Source organism: Microcaecilia unicolor, chromosome 1, assembly GCF_901765095.1.
Source record: "Microcaecilia unicolor chromosome 1, aMicUni1.1, whole genome shotgun sequence".
Lineage (NCBI taxonomy): Eukaryota > Metazoa > Chordata > Amphibia > Gymnophiona > Siphonopidae > Microcaecilia > Microcaecilia unicolor.
The window spans coordinates 388,467,153-388,488,156 of NC_044031.1; the positions used below are offsets into that span (position 1 = coordinate 388,467,153).

Consider the following 21,004-nt stretch of genomic DNA (forward strand, 5'->3'; position numbering starts at 1 on the left):
CATTACATAAGGTATGATGCGATACTTCATATGTATACCTAATTTTGATTTGTCCTTATTTTCAAGGCATAGGCCATAAAAGTCTGCACGGCACTGTCCTTGTTATAAAACTTCTGAATTTGTCATTGAAGCCCCTGAAAAGCTCCACTCCAACCCATCCAAATCTATTCAGCCACAATCGGGGCACAGACCATAGAAGTCTGCCCAGCATTAGCCTTGTTCTCCAGCTTGTGAAGCTGAATCTGCCCACCCACAATAAGGGCACAGACCGTAGAAGTCTGCCCAGCACTGGTTTTGCTTACCAATTACAGTTCTTTGACCTAAGCTCCGTTAAGCTTGTTTGGATCCGTTCCTTCTAAACAGGATTCCTTCTGTTTATCCCACGCATTTTTAAATTCTGTTATGGTTTTCCTCTCCACCATCTTCCGCAGGAGGACATTCCAGGTATCTACCACCCTCTCAGTGAAAAAAATATTTCCAGACTGTTATTCCTGAGTTGGCCCCCCTTAAACCTGAATTCATGGTCTCTAGTTCTACCACCTAGAGGAGGAGCTAGTGGTTAGTGCAGTGGACTTTGATCCTGGGGAACTGAGTTCGATTCCCACTGCAGCTCCTTGTGGCTCTGGGTAAGTCACTTAAACCTCCATTGCCCCTGGTACAAAATAAGTACCTGAATATATGTAAACTGCTTTGAATATAGTTGCAAAAGCCTCAGAAAAGTGGTATATCAAGTCTCATTTCCCTTTCCCTTCCCACCTTCCCGTCTCTGGAAAAGGTTTGTTTGTGGATTAATACCTTTTAAATATTTGAATGCCTGTATCATATCACCCCTGTTTCTCCTTTCCTCCAGGGTCTACATGTTTAGGTCATCATCTTTCCTTGTACATTTTGCTACACAAGCCCCATACTATTTTTGTCACGTTTCTTTGAGCTGCTTCAAGTCTTTTTACATCCTTAGCAAGATATGGCCTCCAAAACTGAACACAGTACTCCCAAGTGGGACCTCACCAATGATTTATACAGGGGCATCAACACCTGCTGGTTATACAGCCTATTCTTCTGGCCTTGGCCAATGCGTTGTCACCTTGAGATCCTCAGGCACCATTGCCCCAAGATCCCTTTCCTGAGCCGAGCTTACCAATCTCTCTCCTCCTATCTGGTAAATTGCTTTTGGATATCTGCATCCCAAATGCATCACTTTGCACTTCTTGGCATTAAATTTTAACTGCTAGACCTTTGACCATTCTTCTAATTTTTGAGATCTATTCTGATGTTTCTACTTCCTTTGGGGTATCCGAACCAGTGTAATAATATTAGTCCTGTGCAAACCTTCAGCCTTGTCACTCAAGTGTTAAAGCCCTCTCCCCCCCCCCCCCCCCCCCCCAAATACTATTAGTATCTTTCATGACTGTTTATCATGAAACATACCAACCAGATCATTAAGTAAAAAACAATTGCAATTCATACTTTCAGTATCAAACTTTGTTTCTTATATGAGGGCAATTTTCAAAAACCATTTTACTTTGATAGGCTGTTTGAAAATGGCCCAGTTTTGGTGACTGTTGAATTTAAGTGGCTCTCGGGACCTAGTGTTTTGCTTTTCTACAACTACTGTTTGCTGCCCCATTGCCACCTAGTTGACCAACTATTTTACCAAATGTTGGCCATGCAAAGATTATTGCAGATGTGACCCCAAAGCCATAGTGAGTTGAAAGCTGTTTCTGGTTTTCCTCTAGAGATAGGGATACTATAGATTTTTATATGTATTTTCTTGCAAAATCTTTTTGTGTATTTTTGTTGCGACCCAGGTCATTAGTGATAAGACTTTTGTTCATCTCTCAGGATTTAACTTTAGACAAAAAAGAAATGGAAACATGGAGCCAGATAGAAGCAGGCACAACAGAAGAAGAGGGGCTGAATTAGGAAACAAATTTACTTTTCTGTGCACCAGGCTTACCCCCTTCTCTCCTTTTCCCTTCAGACTGCCTGGAAAGAAGGGCCTGGAGAAGAACATCTCTCCTGCTTTGAAGTCTGGATGGGAAGCTAGAGAAAGGAGTTCACAGAGGAAACATTCAGAAAGAAGAGGTCCAATTGTCCTAATTTTTTTTTTTTGGTCTGTGAAGATGTCTATCTGCTTTTAATCACCCAGAAAAAGTATTACTTTTATTATACAGCCCAAACCTGGATGGAATCTGATCTCTTTTGGGTGAGTGAGGAGTATGTAAGTGTCAGCTTTAACAAAAAGGAGGCGATTTTAGAAGGGTTAGATGCCATTTATTATTATTATGTATTTATTGCACTTGTATCCCACATTTTCCCACCTATTTGCAGGCTCAATGTGGCTTACAAAGACCTGTTATGGTATCGCCATACCAGGTTAAAGAATACAATTGGTGTTACACAGAAGTCAAGGAAAACAAGAGGATCTGGTCAAGCAGTTATACAAATGTAAGCAGGCATTACGTGTAGGGCAGGAGTAAACCCTATGTAAACTAGGGACGTGCTTGGAGCCCACAAGTTTGGGGGTTGGACCATGTCAGATGGGCTTTAATCTGGCCCTTCCTTAACCACACATAGGAAACAAATAGTGGTGTTGATTGTGGTTGCTGTGTCAATCCATGAAGGATAAGAGATGGCATCATTGGCTTTTCTTTCCAGCGCTGTAGATTGGCTGTCTCCCTCCAGAGTCTCTAAGCCTCCATCTGAGAAGTAATTCCATCAGCCACCACTATGTATTCCTCCTCCGTAGCCTCCCTGATGATTTTCTTCATCCCTTCTGTAAACTCCCAGCTCTTAAGGTGCAGTAAGCAGCCAGTCAGGTGCTGAGAGGTTTGGAGTCTGGAAGGGTAAGGGGAGAGGGCACTTAATGGGGCTCAGAGATGAATAATGACAGAAGTAGATATGGAAAGTAAAATATCAGAGGTTGCACATTTGTCAAAAATGTATTTATCTTAATCAGGGGGCTGAAGTCATGTGGTTTCCTAGAGCCCAGCCTGCCCTGTGTACATGTTTTTTTTTTTAAAGTTGCTACTTATGCATATATACTCACAATGTACACAGGTTTGAAGCAGGAATGTTCTGTGCATTATCAGATGGACATCAAAATTATGTTTCATGTTTTTTGTAAGAAAAATGAAGTATACTTCAAAAGAATTAGCAAGTTCAATTGCTCTAAGGTACATATAACTATTAGCTCACTCCTTGTCTGGAGAAGTGACTGAGGGGGGGAATTATACATACCTTTCTGGTTTTCAAAACCACCTCAAATAGCACAAAATAAAGTTTTGAAGCTCCGGTCCTTCATTGGCTATTCTTAGGCATGGAGTTTTGCAAAATCTGCTCTATATATGTACTAATGCCCTGAGTGAAGTTGCTGCTGTTTTAAATGGCTGTACCCACTGTATGCATCACCAAGTACATATGGGTTTTGCATTCAGCATACCTTCTGTAAAATAATTTGCAAGCTGTAAATGTTCTGACTTGAATCCTCCTTTTCTAACCTGGAGGATGTACACAAAGTCAGGTTTCACATGTGCCACAAGCATAAGTCCTTGAGGAGTGATGGGGAAAGACAACCCACTTCAAGGATCCAGAAGGTAAGGAGAGTGGTTATCCAGTGCCCAAGGAGTCAGTTACATTATATTATGGCACTGAATCAATGATTATGGGTTTTGGGGTACCAGTTGCATAACATGTAGGGATATCCATCATTTTCTTTGCAGTAATATTCTCAAACTTGGATAAATTGTTCTGATGTAGCAAATTATTCTTTTGAATTATAAATATATTAATTTAAGAAGACTTTTTTCCCTGAACATTTTTTAATGTTCTCTGAGCTGGTCATATTTAATTGTCTGTGTGATGGTCGATTTCAGCTTTTCAGAAACGGGCTGGTTTTGTCCCATGGACTTCATAATGCTTTCTCAATGAAAAATTGAAATTTATCATAAAAAGCTAACTGACTTTACCTGCCCTGCAACTCAGGCTTGGTGATGGCCCTGTCTATAGGGGGTACTTCTGCTCTATAGCACTATAGAAATGAGGGGCATGAAACTTAACTTGAAGGTTTCACTTTAGAGAGTCCTGCTTTTGAATCCAAGCTAGAAGGGTCAGCAGTGCAAAACAAGATAAAGAACTAGGATTGATTGAAAATTATTTTTGACTGAACAAGTCATCCAGTGCAGTGTACAGCAAATTAAAACAGCAGCTACAAATGAACAATTATGGGGTTTTGGGAGGTGATTGTACCGTGTTTGTTTCTGAAACAGAGTAAAATGCTCAAATGTAGGAAAATTCACTGCCTGCTACTAACAGCTGCATTCTGCAGACAGGTGCAGTAGTTTGGGCTGATACGTTGCTCCAGAATTCCACTGGCTGCTCCTGTGAAGTGAGAGGACATTAACACCAGCAGTTGTGAACCATGCCGCTATTTGGGAACATGTTCAGTCCAAAGAAAACCCCGCCCAGGAAATCTGCTTCGCTGTCCAACCTGCATTCGGTATGTTCCTTGCTTAGGTGCATATTAGTCACCCAAATGATCTGTTGTCTCTCAAGGAGTAGGTTTACCTTGGGCAGAAGATTCGAACAAGAGAACTCAGCCTCAAAGATTAGACTGTGTCTTGGATTCAAATTGGTAGTTGAGGAATTCCCAACACAAGAAGTGGTGTGATTCTAGAGAGGGACATTGACAAGATACTGGGTTCAATTCAGTACAGTAGGTTGTGTATCCTGAAAGATGGCTGGAAACCAAGTTGTAGGTGATGCTCTTCATTGAACTGACTTAAAGTAACTTCAACAAACTTTTGAGAGTTATCCTCTCCATTAGGTCAGTGAAGAAAGAATGCAGTTACACTGGGTTTAAATGGCACAAACTCATCTAGGTCTTAGCTGTCTGCATATGCTATTACAGCTCAGTGAAAGTTTCATACTAAGTTTCATCCTCTCCCTCCTCCAGATCCTTTATTTCATAACTTTGTTAAGAACAACACATACGAATAAAATACCATATCCAACATAGTACATTTTATATTGTAACTTCCCCTCCTACTGATCCTTTATCATCCCCCACCCTCTGGAATCCTATTTATCTCCATGAAGAAATCACTCCCACATTTCTCTCACTGACTGTTATAGATTGATCTGTGCTCTTCGTACCTCCTACTGAGTCAGTCCTTTCTGCTTCTCTGGTTTCTTATTGTATCAGTTGTTCCCAGTCTCCCTATTAGTCCCAGTTTATTGTGCCAATAAAACAGCATGGGCTCCTCCACCTTTTTCCAGTGACCTGCTATGGCACACCTTAAACACTGGTGAAAATAAGGTTAACTGCCGCATCTCTCCTTACTTATTCTTTAGGAGCCAGCTCTAACAAGAGGATCTGCAGATCCAAATTAACCATCTCTTTGGATAAGAAGATAAGCATTGCCATACTGGTACAAAGGTCCTTCAAGCTTGGTATCCTGATTCTAGCAGTTTCCAGTCTAGGTCACAAGGACCTAGCAAGATCCCAAAAGATCATTTTTCTATTTTGCACTACCCCAGCCCAAAATTCCTGATCTTCAAGTACGATCGCATCTATCTGATGAACCTGGATAAATTAACTTTAAGTCTCAGAGGAGTTAGGTACTATCTATAAATTGTTTTAAAAGCATTCTTTTTTTTTATGTTTAAACGATTTTATTAACACTTCAGCATATTAAATCCAAACAATACAATTTGCTTGACACATTTCACAAATGACTTATCTATCTAAATAATTCTCACCTCACCTCCAACGTTCTGAAGCTCACTCTGTGGCAGGGAAACACTGACCTGTACTGTTGGTAGCAGGCTGTCAGCACCACTCACTCTCACACATAGACCCGCCCTGAGCCATGCCCCATCCAGACATAATTCACAACCCCAACGTTCTAATGAAGCTTCCAACATTTCATCGTTCTAAATTTGTAGTTGTAAGATCCCATGAGTGTCTGCCCCGCCCTCACGTCAAACGTGATGACGTTAGGGCGGAGCACAGACACTCAACGAATCAAGGAACCCCATCTCTCTATATAAAACGCACCTCCACACCCGTTGAAAAGCAGCAAAAATCGGCAGGGTCTTAAAAAAAAAAATATGAGACGGAGGCACAGTCTTACCAGCAACAGCGCACAATGCAGATCGCCAGGTTCCCTGACTTTCTCCTGCCCCACCCCAACAAATAACACAACTTTATAAGTAATTAAGAGAACTGCTAGCAAGTTGCCACATTAATGCCCTCTGCCAAGAGTAAAGCTTTTTCAAGAAGCTTTCCAGCCCAGTGCTTCAAGGAAAAAGACACAGCTCAGGTTTCGTTTTGTGGCAGGGAGAGGTGAATGCAGGGAGGACTGGAGGTGCTGTGTTCTGTATGTTAGCTGAGGCAGGCACTAGGACCTAGAGGGCAGTGTTTGGGGGCCGCTCTCAAGACCAGAACATTGCATATTCCCCACTGCTCTGTGAGTGACTCAGTGTTGGCTCCGCTCCAAGCTTAGGAGTCTGTGTTTCATTTACGGAGAGGATAGCCGGTACAAGTATTCTTTCCAGACACAAAAAGGCAAGTACTTGAACGCTTACGGGAAAACTGTATCTCAGTCAAGGCTGTGCGACAGGGAATGTACTGAGCGAAGCGTTTTGGCGCTGGGCTTCTATTTATAGTAACGTTTAATTTGTCTTTCCAGCAACATAAAATGATGTGGGAAAACGGTAACCACCCCCCAGAAAACCCCACAAAACCAACATATCCGCACAGATTACTCATGCAACTCACAAACTCCCCAAAAAAACAATAACTAACCCACCCTCAAAATCCTCCCTCTACAACAGGACAAAGGGAAGTACAGGGGAACAACATCAAACTCACTCACAGAAACGCGCAACTACCCTCTACTCCCCGCAACCACAAACACAACATACATGATTTCTGTATGCCACTAACACGCACGTTCCCTTACAAAACAACCCTATCCCCACCCACAAACACACACCCCCAAATATGAAAAATCAACATCTCTCACTCACACCTATACACACAAGCAAACTCACCAGCCCCCACACCAACATACACACACTATCATGGAAACACTCTCTCTCACTCAGTGTCTCACACATGCACTCGCACACAGTCATTCAGACACACACACACTCGCACCCAGTCTCACTCTCTCTCTCTGACACACACTCGCACAGTCACTCTCACTCTCGCACACACACACTCTCGCAAACATACACACTACGAGGAAAACCTTGCTAGCGCCCGTTTCATTTCAATCCGAAACTGGCCTTTTTCACTAGTGCTGCATAAATCCCACACTACTGAACAGCATCCAAAACTTTTTAACATTTCCTCCCCTATCTTAGTTCCCTCTACCCCCTTTGTCCCCCACTATTTGTGGATGATTCAACAAATTACCTGCCAACAGGCTTAATGTACCATAGATTGTCATCAACCCGTGTCAGCAAGAACAGGATAATAGTCACCTCATCAACTCTTTAACTCTTCCCTCCCCATCGTATCCTTTCCCAGACCCTCCGTTCATACAAATTATCAGAGCTCCGCCATTTGAGTAATGTGGTGAACGAAGCATACAAATTCTCTACTATTCCAGTATTCAACCCATTATCCCGGAACATGTGCCATCGAGTCCCTATATCATGGCCACCATCCCCAATTCTAAATCCCTGGCGTCCTCCCCCCCCCCCCCCCCCCCCAAGGTTCCTGACCAGGTCCAACTATCTCTAGAACTCTTCCTTACGTGTTAATTAATAAGCTTCGCCCTCGAGGGCTAAGAATTTGCAAATAAGGTGTCCATATCTGAAGAAAAAAGCTTCCTATGCCTAGGCGACTGTCTCGCCTCCCTGGCTTCCCAAGACACCAAAAGATGCACTTGGTTCCACCAGTGCCAAAAGGCCAGGGCCTCCGGACAGGTCCAGTATTGCAAGACACATTTTCAAGCTACCAAGCTCAGTTTCCTGCATAATAAACTTGCCCATCGATTCAGGGGAGTAAAGGCCCTAGGTTTATCCAACAGAAACTTCTCTGTTCCTCGAATTTTACTCCCCAGCCTAATCGAAAAGCTCCGTACCTGCTGCCAAAAACTTTGCACCAATGGGCATTCCCACATTGCATGGAAAAACGTGGTGGGACGCCCACAACACTTCAAACATGTCGCGTCTCCCTCCCCCATCACCTGCACTAATTGGGCTCTCGCCATGTAACCCCGTAAAACCACCCTATAGCCACATTCTCTCAATCTTCCATCCTTTACCAGCATCTGTATATCTTGCAGTGTAGCTCCCACATCCCATGCCGCTAGGGACACCCCTAAATCCTTTTCCCATTTACTTTTCAGATAATCATAATTCCTCCTAGGCCTTCGTTTTATCAATAACCTGTGTAACCCTGAGACTGAAGGGTGTTCCTCCATAGACTCCTGAAAAAAATCCTGGAGTTGTACTCCCATACGCCCTCTCAACGCAGCCTGGTCTAACGAATTCATATAATGCTTTATCTGTGTTAATACAAACCGATTTCCTCAGCCACACCCCAACTTATCTTGTAAGACTTCAAACAGTAGCACTGCTCCTCCCTCTGTTAGCAAGTGCTCCAGTTTCAGAATACCTTGACGTGCCCAGCTCAGAAAAAGCGGGTTGTCAATTCCAGCCTCAAAAGCGACATTTCCTATGATAGGTAGTTGGTCCGTGACATATGGGTTCCCCGCTAGTAGTTGTACCAACCATTGCCATACCTCCTGCTTTGATCAAAGCAACACACTCCCCTTCAATTTGGAGGGGACTTGACCCTGAGGGAGTTGCAAAAGTGCAAAGAAAATATGGGGAGCAAAGTGCTCCTTCTCAAAACCTATGGGCGGATAATGCTGTACTGCTGTGAACCAAGCTCCCAAATGAAGGAGTAGGCATGTCTGATTAAACAAAAACAAATCGGGGACCCCTACTCCCCTCTGCCTCCATCCCCCCACCAATACTTCCTGCTTAAATTTGGGCTTCTTACAAGACCAACAAAAATGACTAAACAATCTATTCACTATTTTCAAGTCCTTCCTCGTGAGCCTCAGGGGCAGCGTCTGCAATACATAAAGCCACCTAGGGAATATGACCATTTTTATCAAGTTGATTCTGCCTAACAACGACAGAGGAAGACCCATCCAACTGTCTAACTGCGTCTTTGTTTCATCTAATAGGGTCCCCACATTCAAACTGTACAAATCTGATATATTCATTGTAAACCTTACACCCAGATATTTGAAGGAATTATTTGCCCATATCAGGGGAAAGCTAGGACCCCAAGCATTAATAGAGACCTCTGGAGATGCCAAAGCTTCAGATTTACCATGATTTATCTGAAATCCTGCGTAATCCCTATATTCCTGAAAAACCTCCAAAAGTGTCTCCAAAGATTCCACCGGATTCGTGATATGCACTAACAGATCATCCGCAAATGCTGCTATCTTGAAAATCTGGGGACCAATCTGAACCCCCTTAATCAGCGGATTCCCCACAATTTCTCTGATGAGCGGATCCATGGTCAATGCAAAAAGAAGCAGTGATAAAGGGCATCCCTGACTTGTGCCCCTTCCAATAATAAAACTGGAGGATTTCATCCCATTAACCCAAATTGTTGCACTAGGATTGGCATATAGTGCTTGGATTGCCGCCACATATCGTTCCATGAACTCATAATTTCTCAGGGAGGCAAAAGAAGTCCCAGTTAACCCTATCGAAAGCCTTTTCAGCATCAAAACTGACGAACAACGATTGTAATCCCCTGCTGCTGCAACTTTCTAACGTAGCCAAGATTTTCCTAAGGTTTTTTGCTATTGACCTGCCTCTTACAAAGCCTACCTGACTCTCGTGGGTTAATCTCGGCAGCAAATTCGTCAACCTATTTGCCAGCAGCTTTGCATCATAGTTCAATAAGGAAATAGGGCGGTAGAATGTTGGCTGTACAGGGTCTTTTCCAGGCTTAAGCATTACCACAATTTGCGCCCTATTTAAAGATGGCGGCAGCTGTTTATCCTCTATCAGTTGATTTTAGAAATTTAGTAAGATCAGCAACAATATTTACTTCCAGTAATTTGTAAAATTCTGCCCGAAGACCGTCTGGTCCTGGGGCCTTCATTAATGTGCTGCGAGCTATTACCATGGTGACCTCATCTTCTGTTATCGGTTTGTTTAGCCGATCAAGGTCCCTTGTGTAAGTTTGGGCAAATCAATATTATTCGAATACATCTGGCTCGGAAGCCCTGATTCCCCTGCTGGAGCGTAAAGCTTACTATAAAATGCCTGAAAAATATCACAATTTGTCTTTATCCGAATTGGTATATCCCCCTTCTGGTCGCTTAAGAGAGAGGATATTTCTGTTCCCCCCCTTCGGCCTAATCAGCTTTGCCATCAATTTACCAGCCTTATTCCCCTGTTGGTATAACATGTATTTATAATAAATTTGAGATTTAATCGCCCTACTATGCAGGAGTTCATTCAAAGCTGTTGTAAACAATATTTGCTGCTTATGACTTGCCTCGTGTGTCCTACCGAATCGCCGCCTCGCTTGACAGAGCTGTTTACCTAATCTAATAATCTCCCTATCCCGCAAGGCCCGCACAAAATAAGTGTGGCTTATGATTTCCCCTCTAAGCACCGTCTTTGCTGCCTCCCAGAACAATACAGGTTCAACCCGATGGGCACGATTATGCAACATGTATGACTCCCAGCAGGCAAGCAGACGTGCCTTAAGTACTAGGTCATTGTAATATTCAATCTGAAACATCCATCTTTTACCAAGTCCTACAGACGCCCAGGGTACCCATTCTAACATTACCCATGCATGGTCAGAGATAGCGTATGGTCCTATCTCCGCTGCTCTAACCTTCCCAAACAGTTGCCTAGACACTAACAGGTAATCGATGCGCGACGGCGTCGAATGTTTTCCCTCGACAAATGTGTGTAATCTCTATCGGAGGGGTGCAGCAACCACCACACATCCACCACATCTAGCAGTTGGGTTAACTTCAATAAGCCTCTATTAAGATGGTATGATGATACACTCCCGGGAGTCGATTTATCCATCCCTGGGTCCCATACTGCGTTAAAATCTCCTCCCACCATTATAGCTGCAGATGACTGTTGTAGCAGGAGATTAATCACTGACTGATAAAATCCCCGATCATAAGTATTTGGGGCATACATACTACAGAGAAGCAATTTCTGTCTCTCAACTATTGCCTCTACAATAATATATCTTCCCGCTGGGTCTGCCGCTATTGGTTTTATTCCTGATGCTAACCCTTTTCTGAATAGGATCGCTACTCCCCCCCTTCTTCCCCTGCGCATGGGCCGCTGTACAATCCCCCACCCACCTTGTGCTGAGCTTGGCATGCTCTACGTGATTTAGATGTGTCTCTTGTAACAGTGCCATGTCTGTCTTCTGCCTGTTTAATTGTTGCAAAATCTTAGACCGCTTTATAGGTGCATTAACTCCTCCCACATTCCATGTTACAACCATTACCATTCCAATGCACTTAATTGAAAGTCTTTATCCACAAAAAACTTTGATGTATACCAGAGAGTACTATTCCTCAGGGCATAAACCCAAAAATCTAGGACCCGGTCAGGAACCCATCTACTCCCTTTATTCACAACCCCCCCCCCCCCCCCCAAATTGACCCCATACCTTCCCCCAACCTCCCCCTCTCCCATCCTAGACGCTCCCACCCACCCCCCCAAACCACCCAACCCATTGTGCCAGGTTCCTCGTACTGAAACCATCACGTCAAACACCCCTCCCTCCTTCCCTCCCTTTTCAAAGGCCAATCTTCCCAAGACATAAATGAGCAGTCACTCAGGGTCTCATCCAGTTCCTGAACACACGAGGGATTACAAATTCCCCCCCCCCCCTTTTTTTGTAGCAGTTCCCTCTTCTGCTGCTTCTAAACTTCCCGCCCTACAATCCACAGGACGTTAATAACTCAATAACAATAATCCGCTAGTGTAGTATCTCATTTGCCCGGCTCAAACATCATTCCTCTAATAGCTGTGCTGCAGATCCATACCACCGCTGCTTCCAAGCACTCAAAACAATTTATAATCCAAGCCAGTTCAGCGGTCTGCAGAATTTGTTTATTCCAACTGCTGCAGGAATTCCTGGGCTGATTCCGCTGAGTCATAGAATTTTGTATTTCCATTGTAGGTGATTCGCAGTTTTGCTGGATATTGTAAAGCGAATCTCATCTTCTTATGAAGTAATTTAGAATACACTCCCGAAAAGGCGCAGTGCTTTGCAGCCACTCCAGCAGAATAGTCTTGGAAACAGCGAACCTGCGATCCTTCCTAATTCATTGTTTTCCCAGATCTTAGTAGTTGCAACACTTCTTGCTTCTGGATATAGTTTAGAAAGCACACTATTACTACTCTGGGTTTGTGTGTTCTCACTGCTTTCACGCCTAATCGGTGAGCCCGCTCTATGTGCAGTGGTCCCGAGGCTTCTGGGAGCTGTAGTTCTTGAGATCCAGCGGGACAGAAACACCTCTAGGCCCCGTTGTGAAACACTTTCCAGTAGCCCTATCTTGCGGCGGTTGTTCCTGCGAGACCTATTTTCAAGGTCCTCAGTTTTCTCTTCCATAGCCAGTAATTTCTTTTTAAGGAAGTTCTGCGATTCCTCTATCACCGTCACTCTGTCTTCAACCTCACTCGCCCGAGAATGAAACGACACACAATCACGAGAGAGGTCAGTAAGTTGAGCTTGTACTCTTTCGAGCTTAGAATCTATCAGGGAGAGCCTGCGCTCCAGCAAGTCCTCCATCACTGAGGACATTTCTGCAGTTATCTTGGCAATCCAAGCCGATGACACCATCGGGCCGGATGGACTTACAGGCGGCGCCATTTTGTCTTCTCATCACTTGCCACGGAGCTTTTCTTTTTGCACTCTTCTGGCCATCATAGCGCTATCGGTGGGGTTGAAAACTCTCCTCCTGCACCTCGACACCTTCAGGTATCTTGCGGCTTACAGTTTTGTCTTGGGAACCCGATAATTATACACCGGAGGAAAATTGGGAGCGGAGAGGTCATTGCTATCAGCCTCCCTCTGACATGACGTCACGTGATCTCGCCACCGGCCAGCATTCTTTTTTTTTTTTAATCAGAGTACTAACTGAGAATTTTGCTACTTGTTCAAAAATCTTCTGGCATACTCTGAGAACTCCTTCCCTAGGTCTTTTCCCCAATCTAACATAAATTTAAACTTAATAAATTCCCTCCCTGTAAGATAACTATACATTTTGTAATGACCCTCTTTATGATCTTCATAGATTTCTGTAATTCCTCTACTCAGTTTACTTCCTCCCTCTCCTCTGGCCCATGCCTTTGGTCCTCATGATATGCTTTATTTATAGCTCCGGTAAAAAAATAAAAATCCCCTGCCGGCAGGCCAGATTTATTTTGGATCTCCCTGTGAAGCAATAAAATCTGTTAATGCCCTTCTTTGTCCACCTATTAACTCACCCTCTTTCTTTATCCCATATAAAGACCCCGTCTTGTAGATGCTTGCCTAGAGGAGTAATTTACAATGCTTGCCCCAAGCTTGGGTAATATGAAAATTGTGCCAAATTCTGAAAATATGACTTTATTGGCAGGATAAATATGATAACAATGCATGTCTGGCCATGTATCTGCTAGAAGCAAGTCTTACAAAATACCACAGCGAATCAGCTAATAATTTCTTAGTACAAACAAGTTTCTCTAAAAGGGAGGGAAAAAAATCTAGACTTAAACCAAGCAGCATGTTGGTCTGAATTGCACTTCACAACCAAAGAAACCTTATCTAACTAACCCCTAAACTCTAGGATAATTAATATTAGTGTGATATGCAGGCAGCCTCCAATCTTGGTCTTCTTCTCCACACCAGGATGGTTGATTTTCTCCTCCACCAGCTGAAAACCTTTTATCAGCAAGTTCCAAGTTAGCAACTGGACTGAAGGTGCCCAGGGGTTTTGATTATAACATCCCACAGTTCTATAAAGCTTGTTAGTCTTTCAGGTGTCTGAGAGCAGTCCAGCAACAGTATGTTTACAGTATTTTGGCAACTGGGTGAGCAAAGCAGGCATAGCTGTAAAATCTTTTGTCTGCTGTTAAACTTCAGAAGATTACGAAGCAGCTAAGAATTATCGGTGCCAAGTGCTTTAAAAAAAAAAAAACTGAGACAGAGAACAGCTTCACTGATAGGATGAGCCAGGCACACTGATGTTGGACATTTGCTATCACATGGCAGATGGATGGACCACGTCCTCACTTATGAGAGACAAAGAACAAATAAGGTATGAAATGGTACCAGCACCTGTCCCTATGGTCACAGCAGAAAACAAATAGTCTTCATACTGTCTTCTCTTCACAGTCATTGGCTGTAGCACAAGTCGAGAGTGCTTTGTGATAGGAGTCAATGTGATGTCAAGCTTGGGCCTCTCAAATGCATACAAAAAGTAGTGAGGCTATCGACTCATGTCCCTATGCAGGAGAACGCAGTGAAGGTTCTGTATAGATGGTACCTCACACCGGCCCGGTTGCAGAGGATCTTTCCAGACGCGCCGGATGGGTGCTGGCGACGCTGTGGTCAAAAGGGTACAATGGGTCACGTGTGGTGGAACTGTAAAAAAATAAAAGCCTATTGGAGGGCGGTTCATTTTCGGCTGCAGAAATGGCTGGGGTGTAGGGTGCCACTGAGTCCCTTGGTGTTCCTGTTTTCGGCAAGAATTGCTGGTCTCTCGCCTGCCCAGCAGTCTTTGATTGACCAGGTGGCGGGCACTGCCAGGGTGGTAGTGGCATCCCATTGGCGGAGAGAGGGGGTGCCCCCAATAACAAAATGGCTATATAAACTGAGGTATGTGAGAGAGATGGAGAGATTGATTGCCGAGCGCAAGCACCAGTCTGGTATTTGGCAATCGGTATGGCAATATATTCCTCCTGACGCTCTGTAACTAAAGGTCTATATGCTTAGAGAGTGTTCTGCATGGCCATAGCTAGCCGTGTCTTTTGGGAGAAAGTGGGGGTGGGAGGGGGTAGGGACTGGATGGGGCATTATTATATTATGTTAAAAAATATAAAAAACACTCTAAAAAAATTACTGAAGTTCGGTAATGTACTTGTAAGCCAGTTGATACTGTTACTCGTTACAATATAGGCAGCACTATTAGACTTCTTGTATATGTAAAGCAGAAGTGCTGGCCTGTTGCTTGTATTATGTAAAATTTGTTCAAGTTCACTGACAATAAAGACTTCTTGCAAATAATAAAAAAAAAAAATGCATACAAAAAGGTTTGAACAGGTTGTTGCCCTACAGTCCATTAACAAAGCCTTTTACAACCAAACAGAGTGTATTTATTTATTTATTTATTTGCATTTGTATCCCACATTTTCCCACCTATTTGCGGGCTCAGTGTGGCTTACAATACTTTGCGAATGATGGAAGTACAATTGGTTACAGTACGATTATGGATTACATTGTGATGAGTTATAGAAAGAGTAAATACAGGATATCATTTGGGAATAGAACATCAGAAGATAACAGTGGTGAGTTGAGAGGGGGACAAACAATATCGAAGGAACATAAAGGTCTAACATTCTTATTTGTGGGTAGGGTTTTAAGGGTGGTGAGGATACGGGAGAAGAGACTTCAGGATAGAGTGTTTTGGTGCGTATCTATTGGTTTGTATGGACTTCATGTGTTTTGATCCTTGCCGTAGATTTTCTCAAAGAGAGAGGTTTTCAGTAGTTTGCGGAAGTCGGTCAGTTTATAGATCGTTTTCAGATTGCGTGGTAGTGTATTCCAGACTTGTGTGCTCATGTATGCGAGGGTCGATCCGTGCAATGCTTTGTATTTTATTCCTTTGCACTTAGGGAAATGGAGATTGAGGAAGGTTCGGGAAGATCTTTTAGCGTTTCTGGGTGGTAGGTCTATTAAATCAGACATGTATGCAGGGGCTTCCCCGTGAATGATTTTATGGACTAAAGTGCATACTTTGAAAGTGATGCGTTCCTTGAGTGGTAGCCAGTGTAGTTTCTCCCGTAAGGGTTTTGCACTTTCGTATTTTGATTTTCCGAAGATGAGTCTGGCTGCTGTATTCTGGGCTGTTTGAAGTTTCCTCAGTATTTGTTCCTTGCATCCTGCGTATAATGAGTTGCAATAATCCAAGTGACTGAGTACGAGTGATTGCACTAGACTGCGGAAGACAGATCTTGGAAAGAATGGTCTAATTCTTTTCAGTTTCCACATGGAGTAGAACATTTTTTTTTGTTGTGTTGTTCGCATGAGTCTCGAGTGTTAGGTGGCGGTCAATAGTGACTCCAAGGATTTTTAATGTTTCTGAGATTAGCAGATTTAGTTTAGGTGTGTTAATGGCGGTAAACTTATTCGTGTTGTATTGGAAGTTGAAGAAGAATTAAATATATATCACAGAACTATAAAATTTTGGCACATTTAAACTGACTCTGGACTTCTGCATGAAGGTAGCTCTGCCCTCATTATTGAATATCTCTTTAAATAGTAGTAATAAACAATGTTAAGTGCATTTTTATAATATACCACTGCATTCCACAAAGCAAAAGGAACAAGTTCCCACAAACCATCTTTCTCTTTTGATCTAGGCACAGGAAAAATTATTTTAAATTCTCCCAGATTTCAACCTAATGCATGTTTGATGTGGGATATAAATGTCATAAGTAAATAGATAGAACTCTTTTAGTGTTGAGCACCTGATTTTCATAACAAGTCTGTTTTTAATGGTGCTTTTACCAGAAGAAAGAAATGTCTGCACGAATACAACACGTGTTCTAACCAGCCCCTCTAAATGACACACTGATCATGATTTAAAACAAATTACTACTCTTCCTCTGAAAAATGATTCCGTTGTTATACTTCCTCTGTGTACATCCGTATGCTGCACAAACTGGCATGTTTGAAAATATAAGTGAGATTAAATAAAAATGCTACCAACAATAAAAAAACGGCAGCGTGGATACTGAAGCTCATAGGTTTGTTTGCTTTGTTTTTATTGTACGCAAAACGGCTGTACAAGTAAGGGGAAACAGTTTGACATCATGCCATCTCCTGTTCTCGGTCAAACCTCCTTGGTCTGAACTACCTTAAAACCACTAATCCTGCCCAGGGAGGAGGGGTGGAGCTGAAATGACATGAACCAGGAAATATAAAAGTCCAGTGCCAGAGTGGGGTTAAGGAGGCTCAGGGAAGGAAGAAGTGGATCACCAGCAAATGCTTTCACTTCCTATGTCTAGCTATTAGGACCTGGCTGAGGCAAGCCAAACTTTAATTTGGACAATTTGTGAAATCTTTGTTCTTGAGGTCTGGCTGCAGCCAAGATTAGGGTTGGCAACCCAGAGAGAGAAAGAGGGACTATACAGATTGTGTGGTTTGGGCCCTGACAGCCAAAGGCCCATGTCATGACTTTTGCCATTTGAAACTAAGAGACTTTCACCTTTTATTTTCCTTAGCTTTGAAGTAACAGGCCTCGGTTTTGGATTAATAAAGTGATTACCTTAATTTTGCAACCATGTCCAGCTGTATCATTTGAAGGCCAACCCTCGCGCGCAGTATCACAACACAAAAAGTATCACGTATGAGTTTATCTTGTTGGGCAGACTGGATGGACCGTTTCTGCCGGCATCTACTATGTTCTCCGAGGCAAGCAGGCTGATATTCTCACATGTGGGTGACGTCACGTCAGCCCCGGAGGATTTTCAAGCAAAAATTGCCAAAAGTCTCTTCTAGAGCATTCTGTCGCACGAGACAATCGCACTGCGCATGCGCACGCACGGTTTCCCGCCCGCCGCGTGGACACGCTCAGTTCTCTTTTTTTCCGAGTCTGAGGTGACAACGGAGTTCCTTTTCGGGTGCTTCGCGTTTCCTCGCTTCGGAGTAAAGTTCTCTTCTGTTTCTAAGAAGAACGTGTTTTCCGTTACTTAATTGTTTTAAAACTTTTTTTTTTAAAAACCTTTATTTCCTCAGTTTTTCCCCCATTTTATAAGTTTTCTTTCTCTTCTGTTGCAACCGTGTTAAGTCGCTCGGTCGGGGGTTTTTTCTTCCCTTGTTTGTCAATTTTTCTGACAAAATCGCGTCTTTTAATTTAGTGGACAAAGTTTTTGCCACCATGTCATCGAAGACGCCCAGCGGCTTCAAGCCATGCGCCCGCTGCAACCGGACCATCTCGGGCACTGATCTGCACTCCTGGTGCCTTCAGTGCCTTGGGCCTGACCATCTTCCGGAGAAATGTAAGTTATGTCTTAAAATGAAAAGACTTACTCAAATCTCCAGGGAGGCCCAGAGAAAAACCCTTTTTGGGTCCGGTACCTCGGCGTCGGCGGCATCAGTACCGTCGAGGGCAGCGCTGGCATCGGGAAACCAGGTGAAGGCTGCTGAAAGACCGATGCACGCTGGGAGCAGTGATGCATCGAGTGGGTCTCCACCCGCCTCGGTGCCTCCTGCTTTGAAGGCCCCCCCGGGACAGACCTCTATCGGACCCGGACCCAAGGAAGCGTGTGGATTCCACGTCTTCCTCGCCGGTACCGAGGAGTCTCGATGTCGGGTGAAGGCCAGGAAGCATCGTCATCGTTCTCCTTCTCGACACGGTACCGCGAGCTCCAGGTCGTCGAAGCATTCGGCACCCGAGAAGCGTCGACGCCGAGAGGATCGCTCTCCCTCTGTAATGGAGGTGTCGACACGACTGTCGTCTGGCAATCCGGTACCGGTTGCCCGATCTCTGCAGATTCTGCCTCTGAAGCCCACATTGACACCGCAGCCTTCCCCGACAGTTTCTGTGGATGAGTGCATCAAGGCTATTTTTCCTGATTTTATGGTGCTGCACCATTTGCGCCCAGCACCGGAGGTATCGGCGGTGCCAGAGGCTCCTGTGGCACCGTGCCTTTCGCCAGTGGTGAGGTCTCCTTCTCCTCCCGGGTCGACTCTCCAATATCATTGGTGGAGGAAGCTTCACTGGAGTCTCCTGGGGAGTCGACTTCTCGACACCGTCATCGAGGTCACCGCACCTCCATGTCGAGACGGGCTCGGATCCGGGCTGCTCTTTCTGAGTTGTTAGCCCCATCCGATGATGGCTCATCTGATGAAGATGGGGGTCATGGAGTTCTCTCTGCCGAGGATTCTCTAGGTCTTCCATCTGATTTGACACCCTCACCTCAGAGACAGCTCTCCCCTCTGGAGACCTTGTCTTTTTCATCTTTTGTGCGGGAAATGTCTGAGGTCATTCCCTTCCCTGTGGCGACTGTGGATGAGCCCAGGGCCAAGATGCTCGAGGTCCTAGATTATCCATCTCCACCTAAATCTTCTACCACAGCTCCTTTTCATGATACACTCAGGGAAGTGCTGATGAGGAACTGGGAGAAGCCTCGTTCTTGTCCAACTATTCCCAAAAAGGCTGAATCCCAGTATCGGATCCATGGGGAGCCCAGTTTCGTCCGGCCTCAGTTGCCTCATGACTCTGCGGTGGTGGATTCCACTCTCAGAAGAGCTAAGAGTTCTAGGAACTTTGCCTCAGCGCCCCCGGGGCGAGAACATAGAACCTTGGATTCTTTTGGGAGGAAGGCGTATCAGGCTGGCATGCTCGCTTCCAAAATTCAGTCATACCAGCTCTTCACGAGCATTCATTTGCGGAACTCAGTGCGGCAGCAGAAGGCGTGTCGCAAGTTCCTGTGCAGGGGCATTTACGATACTTGTGATGTGACATCCAGATTTTCTGCTATGGGTATAGTGATGCGCAGACTCTCATGGCTGTGTGCCTCTAACCTGGAGGAATGAACTCAGCAGATAATTGCGGATATCCTTTGCCGGGGGGGGATCATCTTTTCGGTGAGAAGGTCAAAGAGTTGATTGATCATCTCTATCAGCGTGATAACGCTATGGACTCTCTCTCCTGCCGGGCGCCTTCTGCATCCGCTTCCTCATCTAGGAAGTTTTTTAAAGGTAAGAGAAGTGCGCCTTACGCCTCTAGGGGCCGTAAGTACACTCCTACTTCTCGACAGCCGGTTCAGGCTCTGCCACAACACGCTCGTTCTCGTCAACAGCATGCGCCTAAACAGGCCCCTGCAGCTCCCCAGCAAAAACCAGGGACGGGTTTTTGACTGGCTCCAGTTGAGCATAGCCACCATAAATGTGTCCATGCCGGGCGATCTGCCTGTTGGGGGAAGGTTAAAATTTTTTCACCAAAGGTGGCCTCTGATAATCTCCGACCGGTGGGTTCCTCAAATAGTCCGGTTAGGATACACCCTCAATTTGGAAACCAAGCCTCCAAATTGCCCACCGGGAGCTCAGTCCTTCAGCTCCCAACACAAGCAGGTACTTGCAGAGGAACTCCCTGCCCTTCTCAGCGCCAATGCGGTCGAGCCCGTTCCACCAGGGCAAGAAGGGCTGGGATTCTATTCCAGGTACTTCCTTGTGGAAAAGAAGACGGGGGATGCGTCCCATCTTAGACCTAAGGGGCCTGAACAAATACCTGGTTCGAGAAAAGTACAGGATGCTTTCCCTGGGCACCCTTCTTCCCATGATTCAGGAAAACGATTGGCTATGCTCTCTGGACTTAAAGGATGCTTATACCCACATCTCGATACTTCCAGCTCACAGGAAGTATCTGCAGTTTCGGCTGGGAACGCAGCATTTTCAGTACTGTGTGCTGCCTTTTGGCTTGGCGTCTGCGCCCAGGGTATTTACCAAGTGCCTGGCAGTTGTTGCAGCGTCTCTATGCAGACTGGGAGTGCATGTGTTCCCTTATCTCGACGATTGGCTGGTGAAGAGTACCTCCCAGGAAGCAGCTTTGCAGTCCATGCGGATGACTATTCAAGTGCTGGAGCTACTAGGGTTTGTCATCAATTACCCAAAGTCCCATCTCCACCCGGTTCAAAAATTGGAATTCATAGGGGCTCTTGTGCACGAAGACAGCTTGTGCCTATCTTCCCGAGCCAA

At 44.6% G+C, this 21,004-nt stretch overlaps 1 protein-coding gene across 5 annotated transcripts in view; it reads left to right on the forward strand.

Moving 5' to 3' along the window:
* Window positions 1-21,004, forward strand: part of CBY1 (chibby family member 1, beta catenin antagonist) — a 55,587-nt gene that overhangs the window by 1,237 nt on the left and 33,346 nt on the right. The window contains exons 2-3 of one of the 5 annotated variants that reach the window (XM_030210793.1): window positions 1,982-2,206; window positions 4,315-4,498. In XM_030210793.1, the coding sequence (XP_030066653.1) occupies window positions 4,421-4,498 (78 nt within the window). In that variant the 5' untranslated portion in view covers window positions 1,982-2,206; window positions 4,315-4,420. The remainder of the gene's footprint in view (window positions 1-1,981; window positions 2,207-4,314; window positions 4,499-21,004) is intronic. The other 4 variants (XM_030210779.1, XM_030210785.1, XM_030210798.1 and 1 more) reach the window with 4 other exon arrangements.